Source organism: Mus pahari, chromosome 11, assembly GCF_900095145.1.
Source record: "Mus pahari chromosome 11, PAHARI_EIJ_v1.1, whole genome shotgun sequence".
Lineage (NCBI taxonomy): Eukaryota > Metazoa > Chordata > Mammalia > Rodentia > Muridae > Mus > Mus pahari.
The window spans coordinates 29,206,395-29,232,441 of NC_034600.1; the positions used below are offsets into that span (position 1 = coordinate 29,206,395).

The 26,047-nt window shown below is 43.6% G+C and overlaps 1 protein-coding gene across 2 annotated transcripts in view; it reads right to left on the bottom strand.

Annotated features, from left to right (window-relative positions):
- Positions 1 to 26,047, bottom strand: part of Arhgef28 (Rho guanine nucleotide exchange factor 28) — a 310,662-nt gene that overhangs the window by 184,822 nt on the left and 99,793 nt on the right. For both annotated transcript variants that reach the window (XM_029543876.1, XM_021208391.2), the window contains exon 3: positions 843 to 990. In XM_029543876.1, the coding sequence (XP_029399736.1) occupies positions 843 to 990 (148 nt within the window). The remainder of the gene's footprint in view (positions 1 to 842; positions 991 to 26,047) is intronic.

Genomic DNA, 26,047 nt, shown 5'->3' on the forward strand with positions numbered 1-26,047 from the left:
AGGAGCTCAATGAGGCTGGCCCTTCCACGTAAACAAGAAAGAAAACAGTGTGCTTGTTGGAAGGGGTGCTTTCATTATTTCTATTCTTTCTCTAGAAGCTTCCCATTAAAAGAGAGAATGTAAAGAGTCCAGGAGTGGAAAGGATGCCAGTTTATTTACCAGAGTAAAAGGGGAAGGGGAAGGGACCCACAGAGGAATGGCAGCCATTAACAAGATACAGCAGCGAGGGGTTTTGGTTCCTTTCTTTCTTTGGTTGGTTAGGTTTCCGTTTTTGAGACAGGGGTTCTCTAGGTATCCCTGGATGTCCTGGAACTGCAGGACCAGGCTGGCTTTGAATTCAGAGATCCACCTCCCTCTGTCTACTGAGTGCAGGGATGAAAGGTGTGAATCACCACTGCCAGGCACTTGCTTTTGTCTTTTTCTTATCCAAGAGTTCCTGGAACTGCCAGGCTGACCACAGAGGAACGAGGAAAGAGAATGAAGACATGAAGACATGGTCTATCGTGTCAGCTTGTCCTGGGCCAACACAGGCATCAGGCTGGGACAAAAGAGGTGACCCAGGGCACATCCTTTATTGTCTACATCTAAGGATGCTAGACCTTGAGAGCTGGAGGCAGCCAATGGGGTGAGCTTACCAGGACTAAGCCAAGGCAGACACTAGTAGAGGGGCCTCAAGACTCAGTGGCACAGGGGACCTGTCCTTCCTAAGAGCATGCACATACACCCCTGTGAACTCCTGACCTTGGAGAATGCTTCTTCTTCTTCTTCCTTGTGATTCACTACTTGGAAAATATCCCTGGAGGGAGGATGTTTCCCACCCCAACCCTAAGAGGCCTCCTCACCTGGGATGCTAGATTGGAGGACATTGTCCTGGACACGCTCAGCAAACACCACATGCCTCTGATGTGACCCATCATAAATAAAGTAAAACTCCGCATCTTCGGGTAGATAAACATTTTTGCCAAACTTTGCATAGACCGTCTTCTGTCCCTGAAAAACAAGTAAGTCTGGGCATCAGTACACTTCCTTGTTCCGGCTCTGAGAAACCGCAGGGAAGGGCGCAGAGCCACAACACTGACATCTGTCATATGCACTGCACGTGAGTGAGCTCAAATGTCACAGAGCCTCCTTCCAACAACAACCGTTTCCAAGTGACACCTTCCTGATGTGTCTAGTATGGGAGCTAGGGCTGGCCTGTGCTGTTCCAATAGCCAAAGAAGATCAAGGAATAGCAAAGAATAATTTATTTCACTTGCTAGGTAAACTCGTGTGACATTTCAGTACCTTGGATTCCTATACCCCAAACATCACTGTGCCTAAAAAGGTTATCTTGTATGTGAAATACTACTATAAATATAAAGGTACTTTATAGGTAATATATAATATATAACATATAACACATAATATATAATATATAACATATAACACATAACACATAATATATAATATATAGTATATAATATAATATATTGGAGAATCATGAGGAAAATGAAGAAACATTCTCCAAGGTCAGGAGTTCACATGAGTGTATGTTCATGCTCTTAGGAAGAGAACATCCCCCGTGCTACTGACTCTTGTGGCCCCTCCACTAGTGTCTGACTTGGCTTATTCCTGACAAGTTCATCCCACTGGCTGCCCCCCTCTCTCTATATATATATATGTATGCATATATGTATATAAATGTATATTATAACAATATATAAATGATACTTATTATAGGATCTTAGCTCAGGCCCTAGCATGTGCTAGACACTGCAAGAACCATAAATATTCAGAGACATTTTCAGATAAACAAGAGTACTCATTCACTGCATCAACTGTCTCCTCTGAGTGATATCTGAGCCTTCTAGTCTCAGCTGGTCGGCCTCATCCTTGCCTTAAGAGTTTCTGGCTTGCACAAAGCCTTACAGAGTGTTCTGGTTCCAAGGAGAAGCACTCCTTCAAAGGAATGGGGCAGCAGGCTAGCAGTCTCGAGTACGTGCGGCTTTGTCAGGGGCTAGCTAACAACCAAGCCTGCCAGACCATCTCAGGATCCTGCAGGCCTCAAAGGTTCAGGATACTCCCTGCCTCAAGTACAAAGAGGCAGCTCAGAGCAGGCCTCCAGGGAGAGAGCATGCATTCCGCCCAGCCTAAGGGAGTGGCAGGGAGGTTAAAAGGAAGCAAGGAGTAGAAGAACCACCTATTTTAGAAGTTTCCAGAGCTTATTCAAAGTGGAGAAGGCTCTGGCTGTCTGTGTAGCTGCCGAACAAAAATAAACCAGCTTCGCATCCTGGGATGAGTGGGAAAGGAAGCAAGGAAGATTCGGGCTAAGTCTCCTGGACAGGAGTGTCCGCCTGACTCAAGTCCCTACAGCACTACGATGCTGGAAGGCCAGGAGTTAGGCTAAGGAGGAGCAAGCGCAGTCCAAAGCTCCTCCTTCCAGCGACCATATCGTTATTTGACCTAAAAATGTTTGGAAATAAAAAAAGCATTTTCATACTGGTTTGCAGTCGCAAGGCATCTAAAATTATCCATAAATACAGATCACAGCATTTGGAAATAACACACTGGTACTCAGTTCTGGGTTTTCCCGTCTCTGTATGCGAGCATGCATGTGTCACACGAACGGAATCGACAGAAAGTGACGTGCCAAGGAAACTCTCCCATCCCATGACTTCAGAGCGAGCACAGGAAGGAGAGCTGAAAACCAGAAAACACAAAACAATAGCACACATCTGACAGGACTGAGAGAGGAAACTCAGACAGGTTTTCCATTTCCTAAAAATGAAGAACAGTTTGCTGTAGTCATGTTCCTCATTGCTAACGGGCTGTTAACTCTCCATAGCCAGACTCTGACCTGACACAGTGGTAGCTTTCTTAAACACAGAGCAGATTGTATAAATAGATCAAAGATTTGCATGGACCACAAAGATATCTAATCTGCATCTACTCCAAACAATGGTCAGAATAGGCTTTCTTTTGGCCAGGTGAACAAGAACTACCACTTAGGCAAGAGTTTCGCCACGACCATTCCAAGTCCCTCCTTCCCCTGTCTTGCTTGACACATGGTTCCCCCCTCTCAAGAACCACTCCACGCTTTACTGACGGCAAAGACTATGGGCCCACCCGAGGGAGGTGACCTAGTGTCCTAGCACAGAGGATGATACTCAAAATAAAAGGAACCCCCTACGTAGTAATCACAAGAGCATCAGAAGAATATTGACGGGCGGGGAAAAAGGAACAGGAGGCTCAGAGAAACCAACTGAGCTGAGCCCTGTAGGAGACCCTGAGGAAGGGGGCTACGGGAAGAACAGGCTGAGCTTGAGAGTGCGAATAATCAGCTGCAGGCGACAACCCCAGGCTCTGGCCACTGTGGCCACCGAGGACACTGAAGTCTATCGCTGTTGTTTGGAAACCACTCACATCCCATGTGGTAGAGAGACTCCACTTACAGAATTTGCACGTTCAAACCTTATGCCTGCCCTCATTCGAGCTCAGCTGCAGGCTTTGCTTTCAACAACTGAAAACAGTAACCTGTCCTAATAAAACCAATGGATCAATGCCAACGTCACAGCTGCAGCTCGGTGTGTCAGCTCCTCCCTGTCAGCTCGCCTGGGCCTCACAAAGTTCTCAGATACTCCATTAAGAGGCTAGAGAGATGGCTCAGCTGTTAGGAGCACTGGGTGCTCTTCCAGAGGACCCAGGTTCAACTCCCCGTGCACCACAAGGAAGCTCACAGCTGTCTGTAACTCCAGGGGACCTGACACCCTCACACAGACATACATGCAGGCTAGAAGAACAATGTGCAGAAAACATAAAAATAAATCACTAAAAAAAAAAAATAGTTCCCTAAAACTTCTGGAAACCATAAAAGATAGATAAGGCAAGATTATCTCCTTAAATTAGTCCATAAATTTAACATATTCCACTCAACACCCAAACTGAATGTTTTCAAAGTTAATTGAACAAAATTATTCAAAAGTTTCTTTGGAAGAATAAATAAGAGTAAAGATTTGAAGAGGGAATAATATTTGAGTGGACAAGCCCTTGCCATACAAAAGTGAAATAAAGACTAAAACCGGGGTCTTATAAACAGTGTGACAGCGGCTGAGAAACAGAACACAAAGGAGAGACCAGAAACAGACACATGGTTACATGAAAACTACATAATAAGCATGGTGGTCGAACCCAGACGCTATTGCTGATGCCAGGAAACACTGGCTGACAGAAGCCTAGTATAACTGTCCCCTGAGACGCTTTACTAGAGCCTGACCAAGAAAGATGTGGATGCTCGAAGCCAACCATTGGACTGAGCACTGGGACCCCAGTGGAGAAATTAGGGGAAGGCATGAAGGAGCTGAAGGAGTCTGCAGCCCTATAGGAAGAATAACATCAACCAATCAACCCCCCAGAGCTCCCAGGGACTAAACCACCAACCAAAGAGTACACATGGAGGGACCTATGACTCCAGCCACATATGTAGCAGAGGATGTCCTAGTTGGACATCAATTGGAGGAGAGGCCCTTGGTCCTGTGAAGGATTGATGCCTCAGTGTAGGGGAATGCCAGGGCGGCAAAGTGGGAGTGGGTGGGTAAGTAAGGGGGGGCACCTTCATAGAAGCAGGGGGAGGAGGTGGTGTAGGAGGTTTGCAGAGGGGAAACCTGGAAAGCAGATATCATTTGAAATGTAAATAAATAAAATATCCAATAAAAAATACATTAATAAAACCAAGAAAAAATAAGCATGGTGGTATCTCAAATCACCGGGTAAGAAAAGGTCTCAGCCTCCACATGGGCTCATGTACTAACCCGCATGTTCTAGTATTTTCTTAATCTGTCTCTCTAGGGTGACTATATTAGCCTAATTACGGTGCTTTCTCACACTAATGTTCCCTTAATTCTTGTCTTCCATGCAGGGCACCTGTATATAGTCACAATCCGTCAACAACTAATGTTATTTGCCAGGCAACCTTTTCTATTTAGCTTCTAAACTATGTAGCATACTTGAACAGCAAGCCAAGTGTTTTCAATCAGGTAATGAGAACAAAATGGTACATCTGTTTGTGGTGGGTTTCTGCAATCTAGGGCCACTTGGGGGGGGGGGGTTGTAAGTGGGTGTTCGGTGGCCTCAGCACACGTAAGCATCATTCACAAGACTGTTTCCCTGTGCAAAGATCCATTTTCTGAGTCATCGTAATTCTTTCAAAGGCACAAAAACTTTTAAAAAGCATTGAGTGCTCGCTCTTATAAGAAGTCAAAATTGAAATGCAAAGCATTTTTAGGGCTTTTGAATACCAATCATCAACTTTTTATAAGATGATTAAAACATATTCCAAAATACTCAAATATTATACCCAGCCTCTGTGTGAGAGATCTCAGGGACAAGAGCACAAGATAGGCCAATGGAAACAGATACATTATGTTTAATTGTGAAAGCTTACTAATACATACCATAAAACCCATTAGTTTGGTACTAACATTATAGTGTAAGTGAACTGTCAAACTTTAAATTTTTTTTATATTTGAAATATCATCATTATAATAATTCCATACAAGTCTCCCCTGTGGAGCAAAATCTTTGAAAAGTTAAACAAAACCCCAGAATAACCTTGCCATATTATAAGAAAGTTAACACACGCCACAGATACCAGTGAGTCTAGCTCAGGACACTAGAATCAGAAACACAACATTGTGTCTCTTGATTTCTGCTTCACCGGTGATCTGGTTCTCTTTCTCACAATTTGTCACACACATGTGTCATTACGTGATACTAAAGAAAATGATGAGAGCTGACAGCATTTCACTTCAAATTTCTGTGTGTAACTAAAGAATTTCCTTAAAACAGGGACACTGGGAAAACAGCCCGTGCACAGCCACGAGGGCCTGAGTTTTATCCCCAGAACGCACATTTAAAACAAAACAAAACAAAACAAAACAAAACAAAACAAAACAAAACAAAACAATGGCACAGACTTGCAATCCCAGGGCAGGGGAGGTAAAACTCTGAAACTCCATCTCGGAGATGGATCTCTGAAGCTCACTGTCCAGCCAGCCTTGCCTACCCAGAAAGCTCCAAGTCAATGAGAGAGCCTACTCCAAAACGCAAGGTTAACAGCATCCTGGGGGATGGCACTATGTCGATTTCTAGCCTCTATTCACACCTACATGAACGAACACACACACACACACACACACACACACACACACACACACACACTGCAGTTAGAAAGTGCTTCCTCATGCATTTTCTCATTTATTCTACAGGAACACCTATGAGGTATTGCTATGATCCTCATTTCCAAAGGAGAACACTAAAAAGATCAATCTACCGACCAACCCCCAGACCCCAGCCGCCCTTCCTCTTTATCAGCAAATACCCAATTGCTTAGTAACACGCCTATAGTTTTCCATCTAAACCCCTTGATAAGAGGTTTCTAGTCTTAAAATCCATAGGCACATTCCACTCAACATTTATTTTAGACTCAAAATACAAAACTTCTCATCCTGAAATCCATGGGTAGGGGTGGCATTCCTTTATCTCCCTGATGGTACATGTGACAGGGACCCTTATCATGTAAGGATAATTGGTCAGAGACCCTTAGAAGGTAATGCATATGATCCAAACAAGTTTAGAACCACTGAACTAAAGCATGTTTAAAGGCATCTCATTTTTTAATAGTGTAAAATATCAGGATTATTTAAGCTTAACACCCAACAAAATAAATATCAACACAGATTGACTAAAATGGAGTGAGATATGAGAATATCTTTCCTTTTAATGAAGGCTGATTTACTTATAGGCCAAAAGACTTACAAACCGTCTTTATAGCAGCTGCCTTGGGGGCAGGCATGATTTCCACCTTGAGATAGGAAGAAATGGACAGAAATAAGCCAACATTCAGCAGGGAGGGGCCTGGGGGAGGGGATGAACTGAAAGGTCCTTCTTTGGGACATCAGAGTTGGCTAGAAATGGTAAGGATCAAAGTGACAGAGACCACCATATCGTGAAACAATGTGTTTCAGGAGACAACCTAAAGTTCCACACGTAACAGAAATATTATGAAAAATAAAACTGAAATTTAAAAAGTAATCATTTATCAACAAAAATAATAACCATAAATTACAGGTGTATGTTATATTCAGGAAGTGATCCATTATTCAAACTTGTACATTAAACTCAGCACATCAGGAAAGATAAACATGCAAACCAAAAGGTCATTATGACCTTCATTCCTAATGGACTGATTGACCACTCTATAACTGAAATGACCTTTGTTTCTCTAACAGCAAAAGTAAGTAAAGACTAATGCAAGGTAGACACTCCCTATAAGATCACAGCAGTCCCTACCCTACATGTCTCCCCCTCTGGAGCTGGGGATCCATGAATACTAGATAAATGTTCTACCACATCCCCAAGCAAGCTTTTAAAATCACCTCAATTCGGTTAATTTCCAAATTATTAACATAAAGATTACATAATAAGCACAGACTCATAGATGTTGAACACAAATACCTGACTCTTACAGCAGATGGTAGTGGGAAATACACTGGATCATGTGTGAGAAAACGGAAATTTTTTATCTCCACTCCTAGATGGACATAGCAGTACACACTTGACCCAATGCCCAGAAGGCTGGGGCAGGAGAATTGCTCTAAACTTGAGGCTAGCCTGTGTTGTGTAGTGAATTCAAAGCCAGGTTGGGAGAGGGGGAGACCACGAGAGAGAAGAAAAGAAAGTCACTATTTCTATTTCTGTATTCTTTTACTATTCCCTTGGTCTCAAAATAATCAGTCATATTAAATGCTGTTTAACAACTGGACACAGGGATCACAGGATGGGAATTTGGTTAGTAATTTTTTATCATGAGTCAGTCTAGAGAGATACAAAATGTCAATACTGGAGAAACCTAGCCCATGGACTGTTTCAGTATAAAAACAAACGAAACGAGCCATTTGTTTAGAGGAAAGTGACAAAGATGCCAAAGTGATGCAAAAGGCATGTTGTCACAGGAAAACAATTGGAGGAACTGGAGCTGTTATGTCAGAGAGGAGCAGACTGGTGGGTAAACAGTCACACTGCAAATGTCTGAGTGTCCACCACACTGACAAGGGACCCGATGTGTCCTGCAGGCCCCTGGGGAGAACCCAGAACAATGGAGGGAAAGGCTAGGGACAGAGTTCAGCTCTGTGAGAGTATTGTGAGGACCAGAGATGCACAGAGCCGTCAGGCTTCGAAGTAACACTACCAGAGACAGGGCATGTTTGTGGCTGTTGTTATTTTTCTGTTTGGTTTATCTGCGCACGCCACAAGACAATGGTGCTAAACCATACCCGGTCCTGAGAGCCCAGAGCCCATGCCATCTGCTGCAGGAGTACGATGAATTGTCTCCCCATGAAGCACTGAGCACATTCCATCCCTATCTGCTCCTCCCGTGCTTTTGGTGTAATGCTTAACTCAGTCATGTTCAGTAGACTAGAGACTTTCAAACTGAAGTCAATGGAACCCTGAGGTTCTAAAGAAAGGATACTGGGAATTTACAAACACACCATTCACGTTTCATCGTGGATATGCATTTTTTTTATTCTTTTTAGAATTAAATCTTAGAGGACTGCTATTTGCTTTAGTGGATTTAATTAACCAAATTTTAAAATCCTGGAGAGGCTCCAAACTGCCAGCCTCTGCCGCATGCAATGAATTTAAACTCAAAGAATAAAACCATAATTGTAAATTCTTTTAGGGTTCATATTTTAAACTTCCCTATACTGCTCTGGGAAAAAAATATTTCTCCTGTAAAATTTCCATGTAATCTCTTTTGGGTCTTTAAGATCCCCCTGACTCTAAGTCCAGACCCTCTGCTCCCTAATGGAAGAAAACATTCTATCAGTGACAAGTCACCAACAGCCTAAGGAAATATTTCCTTATACCCTTTTTATAATCGGCTTAAATGCCTTGGTAGCTAACACACAGCAAAAATAGTTGCCACACTATGAGGTTGCACACTTTGGAGTCATCTTAGACCCACACAGACAAGCAACCACATGCTATAATTATTTAACATCTGAGGACTGTGGGTTTATGCTAAATCAAATGCTGCCAGATGTTCAGGATAGGTCAGCTGACAGCTTTTTACATGCCAAACCTAAACCAAGATACAGGACACAAAGAGCCTTGAGTCTTTGTAAACTGATCTGCCCTGGGCAAAGAATAGTGCTACAACCATCAAAAGTGTTCCTCCGGGGCAGACCACTGTGTGCCACAGAAAGACCCTCCTAGGATGTATAATAGCAAGTTACCGTGCCTTTTGCCCCTCTCGAGAAGAAGCAGCTGAGCCACAACTCCCTCCTCTGCCCTCAGCACACACGCACCAGGCTCTTCCTAAGAGCACGGAAGACCCTATCAGTGCCAAGCAAGATGAAGAATCTGGCTATTCTCAGCCACAGAACTGTGGATTTAGAAATCACAAAGCAAAGCTCATTTGGATCCAGATCTGCCAGGGATGGCAAACCTTCCAGCGACGGCAGTTTGGAAGTCAGTAGACGGAATAAGGGGTGAAGCAGGCTTCTGTATGGGTGTCAACACATCAGGAACTGGGGGCTAAAGGGGGATGCACCCCGCAATGTATCTTCTCCTGATGGTGGCAAGTGAGGGACTTTTCCAAAGCCCTTCTTCCCAACTAGTCACCCATCTTCACAATGCTATGTCTGTCTTTCCATGTGCTAGACTTCAGGCAGGGGAAGAAGCCCTGCTGGAAAGCCCTGCCCCGCCTGGACAGCTTGTCTTATCCTCCACGAAGCTCAGGCTGAGTGTGCCTGGCTGGGCCACTTAGGAGTTGCTTTTGACAGTCTTGTCTTCCGACCCTTCTTTGGTACGATCTCGTTTTTTCCTTTTGGCACTCTTGATCTCCCCGCCCCCTCCTTTCTCCCCCCTTCCCTTCTCTCTCCTCAGGTCAACTGTTTGGGGCTCTAAGCCAGAAAGAAACAGACCTGCTACAGAGATGCCAGACCTTGGCTTCTCCAGAGGTGTCATCTAGCCAAAGTAAATTAAGGTCCACCCCTCGTGTATTCTTCAGCACAAGGTCCAGCACTGTGAGAGTAACAACCGGAGCCACAGACGGAGAGCTAAATGAGAAAGGCCAGAGAGTACAGCTAATCTTGTTAAGAATACCCCTCCCATTTCCTCAGTGATTGCCATGAACTGTACAGACACTGCAGGTAAGCGAATGGCTCAAGAGTCTCTCAAGCAGAGGCACTAAATGTCCTCACCCACCCATTTATATTAAAGGTAAATACGGAGACTATGCCAGGTATTTCAGCTAAGACGAACAACCTGCCTGCCCTCGTCAGACTTTTCTAGTGGGGAGGCACAGTCAATAAATAAATAAATAATTGTGCATCGGAGTAGTCCAGAGCTGAGGAAGGTAGGGATGGGTAAGGAGGGAGAAGCTTCAGATCCTCAGGAAGAGGCTCTAAAACAGTGTTATTTTAACAGAGACCTAGATAAAGCAAGGGACAGAGCCATGTGGATATCCAAGAGCATATGAGGCAGAAGGGCCAGCAAGCACAAAGGCCCTGCAGTAACAAGAGTTGTGATGTGTGGAAAACATGAAGGAAGCTTGCTAGCACACCACAGAGGGCATAGGTGGTAAGGTCACAGACAAGTAGAAGCCATCTGACGGTCTTGAGTCCAATTTGGGTAGAAAATTAACAAGATCTGGCATTGAAAAGATCATTCTGGTAGTTTTGTTGAAAATAAACTGTAATCAGGAGAGTTTAAACCTGGGGAAGTCAGCATGTCCGTCCAGGCAAGATCTGAGTATGCATCACCACAGGCGGGCTCCTGCGACACTCTGAGTTAAGAAGGGCCAAGGCTGCTGTTTGCTAGATCACACTGTGTTTGGTTCTGCTTCTCCGGGATCACAAAGGCTCACACAGCTGCCTCCAGGACAGACAGCAGCACTTTCTAGAAGCCAAGCAGGAGGAGGCAGCAGTGATCTGATGCTAGGGTGGGCTTAGACCATGGGGCTCTTCCTGCTGCTCTTGAAGGGAGATGGATGAGTAGACAAACAAAGAGAGTAACCCCTCCTTCCAGGGGATTACGAGGAATCACTTAAAGCATCCAATGATTAAACGGAAGTCCGGGTCAGCATTTTAACTTAAATATGGAATTAGCTTTGAGTGTCCTCTCACTCTAATCGTGGCTAATGGGATTAACAAGATTCTAATTTCTCTAATGTCAACTACAAACAATCAACAGGTACATACAACCTGAAAATGCTTACAAACCATTCCAGGACAGGTGCCTCTGAAGACACCTACACATTGTCAGAGTCCCTGTTGTACAGACGTTATTAAAGTAAACCCAGGTATAAAGGGTGATTAGACATTGTTTCAATATCAAATATGAAAAATGTTCAACTTCAATGCAAAAACAGTGTATTTGTTACCTGAAGATGCTCAGAGCCATCACTAAGAAGAACAATGGTCAGCATAGGAGCCCTCTGTGCCTATCTTAATCTTAAAGGGCTAAATTCTGTATGCTTCAAATATATAGCATTCTGGAAAAGTCAAAGTTATGGAAATGGGGAAATATTAGTGGCTCCCAGGGTATAGTGAGCAGGGAAATTGTGAATAAGCAGGTCACTGTACTATTTTTGTTTGTAGCTATGCCAAAATTCCCAACTAAAACCAATTTCAGTAAGGAAGGGTTAATCTGGGTTCATAGTCTGAGGGTAGTGTGCATTAGGGTAGGAAAGGCATGGAAGCAGAAACTTGAAACAACTGGTCACATCTTTCACAGGCATGAAGCAGAGGGAGATGTATGCTGGCTCTCTGCTCCCTTTCTCCTTTGTTCTCAACCATGGGATTGCACCACCAACGCGAAAGGCCTTCTCTCTGGAAATGCATTCACAGGTACATGTAGAGGTGTGTCCTTCAGGTGAGACCAAGTCCAGTCAACAGTGAGCGTTAGCTATCACAGTGGTTTGTAGAGCAATGGTGGACAGCTGCCATTGCACTTTATCTCAAGCCCAGAAGGTACACAACACCAGAAGAGGACCCTAATGTGCACCATGGAGCTCAGGTGACTGTTAATGTTGTCCCTTGGGTGTAAAACATGTGCCACTCTGGTGAAAGGTTGATAATGGGAAAAGCCATGTGTGTGGAGGGACAGAACATTTGGAAATCTCTGTACCTTCTGCTCAGTTTTGCTGTAAATCTAAAATGGTTCTAAAAAAAAATAATCTTTGAAACAATAAGAATGTGGTCCAATGACCAAAAGCCAATTTCTGTTGGGTCAGTCACAAGGAGCTCTCAGAGTCAGGCATGGAGGCTGGCATTGGAGAGGCAAGGTGTGTGTGGGTTTACTAAGGAGGGAAAATAATGAGAATGGTGTGAATGGGGAGGAAATAAAGATGAGTAGCGAAGAAGGCAAATCGATTGGAACATCAAAGGGAGCCCAAACACAGGAACAAAGTGAAAAGAGCTATAGTACCATGCTGAACTCAGTGACAGTGGGATCAGCAAGAAGGTGCCCCAGCTGCTGGTTACAGAGACCCCACAAAGCTGTTGGTATCACAGTAAGCTGGCATCTAACAGTCACATCCAAATGATGTTTGGGTAACTGCCCCAAGGTGTGGGCTAGGACCCAGGCTCCTGCCATCTTGTGGCTCCGTAGCCTGAGACTTAGCTCCCAATTTACCATCTTCACTTCAACCAGTCCGAGGAAGAAGAGAATATGGAACACCATGGCTTTTCAGGCCTGTGCACAGCACTTCTCTCTTCCACTCCCTTTCAGTAGCAAGAATTCAGCACCCAGGTAATAAGAATTCAGCACCCAGGTAGTAAGAATTCAGCACCAAGCTGTGGCTGGGAAGTATTTTAAAAATGAGTGTCCAGGAAAAGAACAGAATGGTCTGATTATGGGCTTCTTGTCTACAATAAGCTCTCATCAAATGAGTAAGGCCCACAGGACATCTAAGGCAGAGAAGGCACGGCACTGGGAGCTAATCACATAGCAATCAAAGTTTAATCAAATTTGAAGAATATACTTTAAAACAAAACACACCAAAATAACCTTCAGAAGAAAGTAAAAAAAAAAAAAATGGTGACTCCTGTTGGAAATACTTGCCACCCACAAAGCTTTTAAAAATCACACTCCCCTCTCCCCTCTTCCATCTCTGTCACTCCAAGGGATAGAGCTAATCGTGGCAGGGAGGCTACATCAGCAAGAACAGAAGGTAGTTGGTCATGTTGCATCCACAATCAGAAAACAGAGAGCCAAGAATGCTCCAACTTATGAGATACTGCCACATAGAGTGTGGGTCTTCCCACCTCAATTAACTTAATGTGGAAAATCCCTCATAGACACAGCCAGGGGATTCATTCCCATGGTGATTATAAATCCTGAGATGTTGACAATCAAACTTAGCCAGCACTCTAGCTTGTGCCCTTTGAAATGGGTTGGTATCCATGATTAACGTGAAGTAAAAATAAGTTTGCCAGAGGCCTACAGCTTTATAACTTACCTATCAGAAAGTAAGACAGATCTCATTCCGTAAACACCCTATTCCTTCTAAACCAACTGTTTAAACAGCAACTTACTGAACGTGTGGTGGTCTTAACTACGGGTTTCTTCCGACTGTTCCAGAGGTTCCCAATTGTTTCCTTAAATGGAAAGAATCTCAAGATACCATGCAAGACTCCTTCCCCTCAAAAACATTCTTCCTCAGGTAAGCTGACACACATCTTCAGATCATGTGACTTGGATCGGAATCATCTCTTGGAAGAGGCCCTCAAATTTGTTTTTACCAGTTTTTCACTCCTTCGAGACTGTAATTCCCAACCTTCTGCCCACATAAGGAAAGCACACATAAGTCCTTTGAGTCCATGTAAACAAATTTCCAATAATGACAGAAATTAAAGCATTCCTGTTGAAACCCAATATGCTAAATTTTGTTGAGCACGTAGTCGCTAAAAATGGAGTCTTCTTGTCAGGCTTTAAACATTTCCGGATAAAAGACTTAGGCGGGTTTTTGTTTGTTTGTTTGGTTGGTTGTTGTTGTTGTTTTTAACCAAAACCAGAGAAAGAGAAAAAAAAAATCAATGCACACCATATGATCATTATAAAAAGCACCAGTTTAGGCAGCTGAGATGCCTGTTTTCCATGGTTTGATTAAAGACCCAATGCAACCTTGAAAAAAAAAAGAAACGGAAAAGTCCAAACAAGTGACGAGTTTAGGAAATCTCAGGAAATAAATTTTTCTTTCTGAATCTGAACTGTTAAGTCTTAAACAAAGCAACTTTTAAGCGGGTTGCTCCTGTGTTGGGCTGTGGTGACCCGTGTGAGCTGTATTTTGCATCCTTTATTGACTGCCGTCCGTGGATTACTCCCCCCCCTTCATTGTGTCCCAAAGGCTGCTACAGAGGAAGAGCTACAGTGGAAGCTGGCAAGACGCAGGCCCCCACCTCCTTCCCTCCTCCCCAGCCAACTGCCAGCCTGCGCAGCCCTTCCCCGGGCTTCCTGAGCGTCCTCCTGACAGGGTTACAGGCGGTTTACATCGGTGCTCTGTGAGAAGAAGACACTGGTGACAGGCCTGCCTGAGACAGATTGGTCTACGACAGAAAACTGAATATAAGGCTCAGTTGAGATTCCGTTACATTTTACTATTAATCCCTACAAACAGAAGATGGAAAGATGGCTCGGTGGTTAAGAGCACCAGTTACTCCTGCAGAGGACCTAAGTTCCATTCACAGCACCCACATGTTGGCTCACAACCGTCTGTAACTCTGGTCCCAGGGGATCTAACACCTATTCTTTCTTCTGTGGGCACCAGGCATACACAAGGTACACAGACATATATGCAAGCAAATACACACATAAAATAAATATTTTCAAAATCTTAAGCATAAAACCCTGTGAACAGAACTGTAACCTATAAATATAAAATTAACTATAAGCTATCAATAATAGGGATGTTAGTGCTTTGTATTGTCCCTGAACCTCAGCAAACTAATCTAGAGCCAAGGTTAAGCTATCTATTCATTAGATAACATCAGGCACCTACACACACAATCCATATAGCACTTCATGTATTTTCTTTCTTTCTTTCTTTCTTTCTTTCTTTCTTTCTTTCTTTCTTTCTTTCTTTCTCTCTTTCCTTTTTTTTTGTTTTTTTTTGTTTTTTTTTGTTTTTTTTGTTTTTTGAGACAGGGTTTCTCTGTATAGCCCTGGCTGTCCTGGAACTCACTTTGTAGACCAGGCTGGCCTCGAACTCAGAAATCCACCTGCCTCTGCCTCCCGAGTGCTGGGATTAAAGGCGTGCGCCACCACGCCTGGCTACGTATTTTCTATTACTCCTACTTTTACAATGAGGAAAGCGAGACTTGAAGCAAATTAGGTCACAGCTGGGATTCAAATTCAGGCCTATCTCCGTTCATTACTTACTCCTATTTCAAGATTAAAACTATTGCTAGTGTGTAGATAGCTCCTGGGTATTTAAAGTCATCACCACCATCACCAGAAACAAGTTTTTTGAAGAACATGGAGTTCTAGTCTCTTGAGGTGACAAAAAAATAGTCCAAATAATTTGGGGGGGAATTGTCTACTTGACTATAATTTAGACATCTTATCAGGGAAAGAAACTACCCGCCTCTCTAACATCAAAAAAAACAAAAACAAAAAACAAACAAACAAAAAAAAAACACCAGCCCCCTCCTCAGAACATGATCAGCCCCTAAATAAATAATAAACTTAACACATCTCACACACTGAAATAAGCAATGATACCATAAGGAAGAACAAAGGAATAGAGGCTCGTTTAGAAATAGGAAATCCCGAGATTCCTATGGGATGATAATTTCTGTCTTTATTTAGCATTTACCCAAAAGTAACAGGGAGCCCGAACAGGTGAGCATTTCAGCCTGAGGGCTTCTTGTGGAGGCAAGTGTACTCCTAAAGCTACAGACTTCCTTCTGTCCAGGGAACATGGTCTTGAAGACAAAGTCAGCACGGACCACAGACATGAACAGGGCACTCCAGATCACCATTCCCCAGCCGGCCACACTCCATCAGCCTTCAGCTTGATCACACCGTCCTTCGAGGTTGATGTCTATGTTAATCTCTGTTTGATAAATGTGGATGCCAAGATAGGCTAAGACATCACTTAGTCTGCCCAAGGCACTACTGCATGTTAGGAGGCTGAGCCAGGCTGAGAACTCTCTTGACATCTTGTGCCCAGATCTTTAGAGAGATTGAGCTTTGCAGGCTGGTGATCTCACACACTCTTAAAATCCCTGGAAGTCAACAGAGCCTCTCACTATCACTGGGAGACCTCCCTCTGCATAGAGTGACAGACATGGGGCTCACCACAGATGTCTGCTATTACCTGATTTTTTTTCTTTTTTTTTTTTTTTTTTTTTTTTTTTTTATTTTTATTTTTTTTTGCTATCCTTTATTCTCCATAACCTTAACTGCACTGTGAGTNACTATCACTGGGAGACCTCCCTCTGCATAGAGTGACAGACATGGGGCTCACCACAGATGTCCACTATTACCTGATTTTTTTTTTTTGTTTGTTTGGTTGGTTTTTTTTTTTTTTTTTTTTTTTTTTTTGCTTACCTTTATTCTCCATAACCTTAACTGCACTGTGAGTTATAAAAAAACCTTCACATATCAATGCTCACGTGTCTGTCTTGGGGAACAACTCCACACACCTGTGGTCAACTCTGCAGCATCATCACAGTTGTGAACACCAAGGGGTGGCAGAAAGCACAGGAGTGAGAGACATGCTTAAGTCTGGGCCACCCAGCTGCACCATCATCAGGTGACCTTGCCAGGATTCCCCAGGCGACCCTTCTTTTCAGCCTGACCACTGCTGCGCTTAGCACAGGCTGCCATGGGTCTCGGTGGCAGAAGGCATTCCTTAGCATCGTGTCCATTAGTCTCTCAACCTGACTTCATTGTAGGTAGTAAATTCAAAGAGGCCTTTATTATATTATTTTCTATACTATTTCCAATAATTCTGATATTATATCTTTTTAAGTGCTTTATTGGCCTCATAAAGTCCAGGCTAGTCTAAAATTCACTACATAGCTGAAGCTGCCCTATACTCTGATCCTGTCTCCACCTCCCAAGTGGTAGGATTACAGGAATGTGTCACCCATGTGTATAGGGAAATGCAGGCTGATCTCCAATTGAGCTGAGGTCTGAACCCCGAAAATGGTGATAATTCACCTAAATGACATGGTAGGCGTTCCCTCGTGGTCCTGGAACTCTGGCTCCTGCCTAAGTTATTGTCCCCCCACAGCCCCCACAAGAGAAGCATGGCTAGAAGTCACATAGGCAATGGCCCAAGCTTCTGACCTTCAGGCTAAACTCCTCCCCAGTTACCTAGCAACAGTAAAGACCATAAAAGGGGCTGTTAGGCCCCCACCTCGCTCTCTTACATCTTACTTGTCTCTCTCTTACTCCTCACTCTCACCCCCTCTCTTCTCTCTCTCTCTCTCTCTCTCTCTCTCTCTCTCCCTTCTCTCTTTCTCCCTGCCTTTCTATAATAAAGCTCTAAAACCATAGAGAGTCTCTGCTCAAGATCTGCTGCACTCACTCTCATCGGTGTTGGGAACCTCTTCCCTCATCCCTCTCTCCCATAACCCGTGGGGCTTTAGCAAAGTAGCTCCGGGACTCCCAGGTAGGGCTGCCCCTTGCTACTCCCCCAAGAGTGGGTCAGAGGCTTAGATGCCCACCTGGGGATGAGTGGAAGGTAGATAGCAGCCCTCTCATGCCTGACAGACCAGAGAATAGGGAAAACTCTGGTTGGGTGTGCGTTTCCCTTCCCCTCTTCCCCAGGGCCCCCTTTTTGGTTCCCCACACATGTGGGTTTATTCCATGCTGAAGATTATACCCAGAGCCTTAAGAAAGGGAGGCTCTCCACCATCTGAGCAGCATCCACGGTCCCTTAAAATGTTGTTAACAAGTTAATCTTTAATAATAGGTTTAAGCTCAGCACTACCAAGGCAGAGGCAGGAGGGTTACTGCAGGCCAGCTAAGGCTATATAGTGAGACTCGGTCTCCAAAAAAAAAGGAAGAAAGGAAGGAAGGAAGGAAGGAAGGAAGGAAGGAAGGAAGGAAGGAAGAAAGGAAGAAAGAAAGGAAGAAAGAAAGAAAGAAAGAAAGAAAGAAAGAAAGAAAGAAAGAAAAGAAAAGAAAGAAAGGGAAAGGGGAGGGGAGGGAGAAGAGGAGAGATGAGAAGAGATGAGAAGAGAAGAGAAGAGAAGAGAAGAGAAGAGAAGAGAAGAGAAGAGAAAAAAGAGAAAGATACCTATCTAGCTCTCATGTGACTTGAAAGAAAAACCAAATTTCAAGTTTGCAAAGTGAAAGAGTCTATCAGAAATCTGTCTAGGCACTGCAGAAAAAATAAAAAATAAAAAACTACCAATTGTGACACTGATTTAATCATCTACTAGCCTATTTCCTTATTATACTTCGATAAAACAAAGAGGTAATTATCTCAGGAATGAGAAACCTTTCAAGTAACAAGTGGCGCTCTGTGCTGTTCTCAGTGCTGCCTCAGAGTCGGCAAAGAGGTGCTTACTAAACTCGCCAGTGACAGAGAACAAGGTTAGGAGGGTTGGTTCTGATGAACGAAGGCTCGAAGAGAATTCCAAGAGGGTTAATGCTATGATGAGCTTCACTGACTATCAGTGAGACTTCTGTGCTGGGGTCAAGACCCCCCCTCCCCTCCCCTTCCTTCTCCCTCCCCTCCCCTCCCCTTCCCTCTCCTCCCTTCCCCTCCCCTTTCCCCTCCCCCTGGCAGCACAGCGGGGAATGGAAGAGGCCCAGCTAACCACTGCTACAGCAGAAAGGCCTTGGAGATACTGGATGCAGGGAGCCCAGGCTGGGTCATCAAGCATGATGCAGTGTCCAGACTGAGCTGTGTCTCTTCAAGATAGCCTGTGGTCAGGGAAGGTGGGTGGTGGCCTTCCCTCCTTCTGCACTTCTTGAGCAAAGGCAATGCAGTGTTCTCTTCCGTTAGGGGCACCACATGCTAACAATGTTAGGGGCTCAATTAGGGGACACCATTCTAACGTTAGGAGAGTATAGAGGGTAACAACCCTTAAGGCAGACTTTGAGGCTGGGGGAGGCTGGGGTTCCGGCTGTCACAGAGGCACTTGCAGGAGGATAGGAAAGCGCTTTGCAAACTTGAGAGGACGTGTCCAGGACAGAGCCGAGTTACCATAACCATATCTTGGGCGTCAGAACTGAAGCAAAAGGAGAGAATTACTGGGGGAGGAGTTGAATCTATTAAAATTATTAACATTTGTTTTAGTTTGCTTTCTGCTGCTATAACAAACACCATAACCAAAAGCCCACCCCCCCCCCAGGGTGGGGGAGGAAAGGGTTTATTTGATTTACACTACCGACCTACAATCCATCACTGAGGCTTGGAGACAAGCCAGGAGCCCAAGCGGGGACCATGGAGGGATGCTGCTTACAGTTCCACTCTCTGGCTCACGTTAACTAGTTTTCTAACACAGCACAGGCCCACCTTGACGACAGTGGAACCCATATCAACTGTCCATCAAGACGGACTCTCCGAGACCTGCGTAACTGGACTTTCGGCTACTTTGTGAGTTCCTCCTTCTACCGCCTTTGCCCACTCCAATCCCTTCCAACTCCCCACCACTGGGTAGGCGAGAAGGAAGGCTAGAGAGGAAAGGGGGGGCTTTGATATTGTTAGACTATTTCCTGCTGATTGGGAGCACTGAGTTCCTTGGGGGCAATTTTGATCTTTATTGTCAGGATACCTCCAACCAGCAAACAGCAAGAGTAACATCAGCAATTGTAGCAGCAGGGGACAGTAGCAGCAGTGGGGTGGGGGTGGGGGTGGGGATGGGGGTGGGGGTGGGGGTTTGTGGCGACAGCTGCAGCAGCAAGGGCAGAAGTGGCCCCTGCATCTCTCTTGCAGCTCTTGCATTTATATACCCTCTCAAGAGTCCCCAGAATTCCCAAAGCCATACATTTGCAAAAGCTATCTTCTTCAGCTGACAAAATCATGCCCATCGAGAGCACGAGACAAATCATAGTCAGCTGCTGTGAACTGTATGAAACAACCCCGTATCCCACACCCGGGACTAAAACAAAAGCATATCCACAGAACATTTCCATGTGTTTAAAGAAACCAAAATTCCCACCACCGACACGGGTGCGGGTCAGTCTGACTGAGGCAAGTTTTCAATGGAAGCTCCCCCTTCCTAGGTGTCTCTAGGTCATGTCAACTAGACAATAAAAGCTAAAACGCTGACAATTAAAACTTACTCTGTAATAACTACAGCTGGCCAAGCATGGACTCTTCCTCCAGAGTTAGCCAGACTTAAAGGAGCTTAGATAACATCTTTTCCTCTTGTCAGAGGGAGTTCCTGCCCACGAGAGTCCAGGATGAAGGAGCCGTCCCATGCTGAACAAGAACGCCTTTCTGTTGGGGACCCATGAAAGTTCACAGTGAACGTGGTCACAATAGATCTTTTCACAGCTTCTCTCAATTCTAATCAAGGAGACAAATTACCCATACAGACCACTCTAATTTTTTTTTCTTTATGTGTTTCCAAAAAGAGATTTTCCTATCTTCATAGACCTGGCTTTGGGGGCTTTCGCAGACCTGGCTTTTCTTCCCACGGTCTGACTCAATTTCTCCTTCCCAGTTATACCAATCTACATGGTTACTCCTTTGTTATTGTGATGAACACCAAGACCAAAAACAACTTATGCGAGAAAGAATTTACATTGGCTTACTTATTTATATCTCTATTATACTGAGGAAGTGTGCCTCGAGCATCAGGAGTGGCCACAGGAACAGGAAACTGAAAGTGCAAATCGTCAAATGACCCAGTGATGTGCTTCCTTCAACGTGGCCACACCACCTAAATCTCCCAACACTAACCAACTGGAAAGCAAGTATTCAGATGCCCAAGGCTATGAGAGAGATTTCTCATTCAAATCACCACAATGAACATAGGACCCAGGGTTCAATTCCCAGCACCCACATGGTGGCTCATAACCATCTGTGATGCAGTCCTGAAGGATCTGACACCCTCTTTTGGCACCCAGCACACATAATATACAGACATGTAGGTAAAGCATCCATACACATAAAACAACCAAGTAATTTTAAAATGTTTAAAAAATAATTAAACTCACACCATACTCTAATGACCTGGGTTGTTGTGTTGTTTTGTTAGATTTAAAAAGACAATTATTTTTTTATTTTATTTTATTTTTATTTTTTAGAACTTAAAAACCAGGAGCCTCCCAAATCTCTGATTACCAAATGTCCTTCAGAATACTTAGCACCACTGGGGGCCTCTGCATACTTTCACTCTGAATGCAAACACTGACTCCTTGTACAAGAGTTCTGCCTTCATTTTCAGACCCAGATGTCTGTCTCCTTGCAGAAAGAACAAGGCAGGTACTTAATGTGCTTAGATTAAACCACTCAAAATGGAGAGCAAACAACCACGGGCTGCAGGCATACAGAACAGCCTTACAAGGCTGGTGACATTACTTGGTTCTTTAACGCCTAGATTACTTAAGGAGGCACAGCTTCAATAAAACAGGTCCTTTTCTCATTTCTGTAGAAACTGGGGAAAGGTGCCGATATGCAGCTGCTTTGAGATATGTTTAGCATAGAATTCTTGCTCGATCTATTCCTGGTGACCTCCACTGAGCTTGGCAAATTGATCATGTACCAAGCTGCTACACACCCACACCAAACTAATCTGCCAGTGAGGTGAGTGAGCAGATCGATTTCCATTAGGCCCCCTCATTTCTCAGTGTGTTGGAAGGCATATTCCAGACTCTCTTTTTTTTTTTTTTCAAGATTTATTTATCGTTATATGTAAGTACACTGTAGCTGTCTTCTGACACACCAGAAGAGGGCATCAGATCTCATTATGGGTGGTTGTGAGCCACCATGTGGTTGCTGGGTTTTGAACTCAGGATCTTCAGAAGAGCAGTCAGTGCTCTTAACCGCTGAGCCATCTCTCCAGCCTTCCCCACCCCTCCAGACTCTCTTTAAATGCTTAAAAAAAAAAAAAAAAAGTGGAAATTGGGAGCTGGAAAGATGCCTCAACTGTGGAGATCACTGGCTCCTCTTCCAGAAAACCAAAGGTTCAATTCCTAGCACCCACATAGAAGTTATAAAAACCAAAAGGAACTTCCAGGTATTAGTGGAATCGTGTGTGTGTGTGTGTGTGTGTGTGTGTGTGTGTGTGTGTGTGTGTGTCTGTGTGTCTCTTTGTGTCTGTGTGTCTCTTTGTGTCTGTGTGATGTGATGTGCTTTCTCTAGGGAAAATTTGATTTGAAGTTTCTCTGGACATTCTAGACTCTGTATTTCCTGTCTACCAGATATAACTAGCCATATAGACTCATATAGACTATAATGCAGTTATAGGGGATCTGACACCCTCTTCTAGTCTTGGCAAAGATATCAGGTACATACATGATATACAAACATATGGTCAGAATACCCACACATATAAAATGATTAAATAATTTGAAAATAAAAAGAAAACCACATCAAGTTTTCATCAACTGGGTTGTAGATTAATTTAGATTTAAAAAATTATATGTACATGGGTAGGTGAAAAGACTTATGGAAGTAAATGTAGGTGCCCATGAAGGTCAGAAAAGAGCATCTAATCCCATACCCCCATACCCTGGACCCTGATGTGATGGGATATGAACTCAGGTCCTGATGGAAGAGCAGTATGCTGTCTTAACCACTGAACATTCTCAGACCCTATAATCAACTATTTTAAAAGAAAACAAAAACTGTAACTGTTGTAACTTGGTTGTAGATAATTTGTATCCATCGATCAGATAGCAAACTAGTGTTTATATAAGTTCAAAACTAAGTGAGTCTATATGGCTAGCCATACCTGGTAGACTAGAAGTCCAGAGGCTAGAATGTCCAAAGAAACTTCAGATTTTCCCTAGAGGAAGCACATCACATTGCATAGACACACACACACACATACACACACACACACACACACACACACACACAATGATTCTGCTGATATGACGCCTGGAATGTTCCTTTAGGTTTTTACAACTATCAAGAAGAAAACAGATCAACAGTTGTGGGTGAGGTTAGGAAAAGAGTGGCCCTGACTCTTGGAGATGATAGATACACTGTACACCTGATGCTAGTGCTGACCATGGGGCAGCAAGTGTTTTAAACTGTATTGTGTCTAAGTTGTGCCCTAATGAATTTGCCTTTTACAAATAATCACCCTTTAAAACTAAAGGTGTATTCCCGTCTAGATTATATAGGTTCTATGGAATTCTCTTCCAAAATGTTCCTTTAGGGGGGAGTCTGGATATTATTTTTTAAAGCTTATGTGAATATTACATAGTAGACACAGGACTGTGAAAGAATGAGACACAGATATGAGGATGTTGTTGGTTTTGTTGTGCTGTTTGGTTTTTTTGAGACAATGTTTCTCTGTGTAACCCTGGCTGCCCTGGAACTCTGTAGACCAGGCTGGCCTCAAAACCACATAGATCCATCCACCTGGCTCTGCTTCCCAAGTGGTGAGATTAAAGGTGTGCACCACCACACCCAGAAGATATAAGGATTTTTTCATAGAGATGTGTACATTACAAACGGCTGTGCTGGACCTCTGTAAGCCGTTGATGGCCATGAGGGATCTCATGGAGTTAGAGAGGAGGCTCTGAAGCTGAGGAACGATGGCTGAAGATGTTGGATGTCAGCTCTCAAGCCAGAGCTCCAGCCGCACTAACTGCCAGTTCCTCTCTCCTCTGCCCAAGTGTTTCTGTATCGATATACACATGACCAAGTGGTCACCAAGCTGCTTTGGTCGGTCTCATTTCAGACTTACATTGCTTACCACTCCTTCTTGGTATTATAAAGTGTCTGTCACACACTGGGGATGAAAACAGCTTCTCTCCTAAATCAGTGGTTCTCAACCTTCCTAAAGTTCTGACATATAATACAGTTCCTCGTGCTGTGTTCAACCCCAACCTTAAAATTATTTTCATTGCTACGTCATAACTGTAATTTTGCTACTGTTCTGAATCATAATGAAAAAAAAATGTTTTCTGATTGGTCTTAAGTGATCCCTGTGAAAGGGTCATTTGATTCCCCAAGGGGTCAAGACCCACAGGTCCTAGCTGGATCTGGGAACAAGGAACTTTTTTCATTGACCTAAATTGTGTGTGTGTGTGTGTGTGTGTGTGTGTGTGTGTGTGTGTGTTTGTGATTCTGTTTCTTCTTTTTTTCATTTGAAAGCATATACAAGGGAGCCATAATTGAATCCTTGCCAATTACAAAGTCATACTGAGATCACAAATGTGCAAACTAGTTTGTATAAAGCAAGAAAATGTTTTTCTAAAGAAACTTTTTTTTCTCCCAATGGAAAGTTTGGAACTTGTTTTCTATGGAGAGCATGAAAGAGTAGCCTAGACAGGTGCAGGAAAGATGACTGGGCAGCAACTGCATAATCCCCTCAGTCTGTACAACACATCCTGAAAGGATTGTCCAGCTTTCTTAGATCGGCATGTGGACTACAGACACCATACAATAGAAAAAAGGCTGCCTAGCAAGCTAATACTCTTGAAAGAGAACACTCCAGCCAATTAAGATATTAAGTTATTTCTAAGGCCTTAATAAGACTATTTACATTCCAGCTGGTCAGAGTGCCATGCACCCACAATCTCAGCATTGGGAGGTAGAAGCAGGTAGATCAGAGCTGAAGGAGTTGAAGGAGAGCCTTGGCTAAAAGCAAAGGTCAGATGGTGCTATTTGAAACCTGGCCTCAAAAACCAAGTCACACTAAAGAAAATTAGATGGGGGTGAGGGGGAATAGAGGGAGGGAGGGAAACATGTTAAAAAGTGGAAAGTCAGGTATACTATTCTAATTTACGTATAAACTGGGTTACCTGGAGCTGGGGGAGAAATGGCTGAGTTGGTAGAGCGCTAGGTGATGACTTGAGCTCAGATACAAACAAAAACCTGGCGTCACTGTGCCTGTGGTCCCAGCACTGGGGAGGTATGGATAAGCAAGTCCATAGCTTGCTGGCCAGCTGGACTAGCTAAACTGGTGGTCTCTGGATTCCGGGAGAAAATCTGCCTCAGAAAATAAGGTGGAGTATGACCGGTGAAGACATCCATCAACTTCTAGCTCCGTGTGCATGTATTGTGTGTTTGCACACACACACACACACACACACACACACTATTAAAAAATACAAAATAGAATTTAAACAAAAACAACCAGATCACTAAAGAATGACTACCTTAAAACTTATCCTTATCTGCTAATATTTATAAATAAAGATATCCACTGCCACACATATGCATGGTGTACATCTTATACATCTTCATTCCCTCTGAAATTCTGAATAAAGATCTATCAAAAACTAGACATCTATCTGTTTGCTTCTAGACAGAGTTTTCCAGAGATCAAACTAATAATTTCCATGAGAAGCGCTTGTAAGTTTATATAAGTAGTCAAATGTCCAACAATACATAGGAGTAAGAAAGTTTACAACCATTTCTTCATGTGCTACTCAAAGCAAAGAAAGTCTCCCTAAAAGATAGAGCATAGAAAAACAGTCTATGTATGTGTGTGTGCATGTGTGTATGCATGTGTGTATGTATGCATGTATGTATGTGTACATGTGCATGTGTGCATGTGTGTATGTATATGCAATGTGTATGTGTGTATATGCAAATATGTATTTATATGTGTATATGTGTGCATGTATGTGTATATGTGCATGCGTGTGCATGTTATATGCATATGTGTGTATGTACATATGTATGTATGTATGTATGTATGTATGTATGTATGTATATATGTGTATATGCCGGCATGTGCATGCACATGTGTGTTTAGATGTGTAGTATATGTATATGAATATGAAGTACACAGGTGGCTTGATTCTGCACTCTCCCACAGAGGTCCCCCTCCCCCAAGGTTCTCTCCCACAAGCACAGTGGGGCTTGCTTCCAAGGCTTGCCTCTGCATTTTCCTCAGAAGCTCTGTTTTCC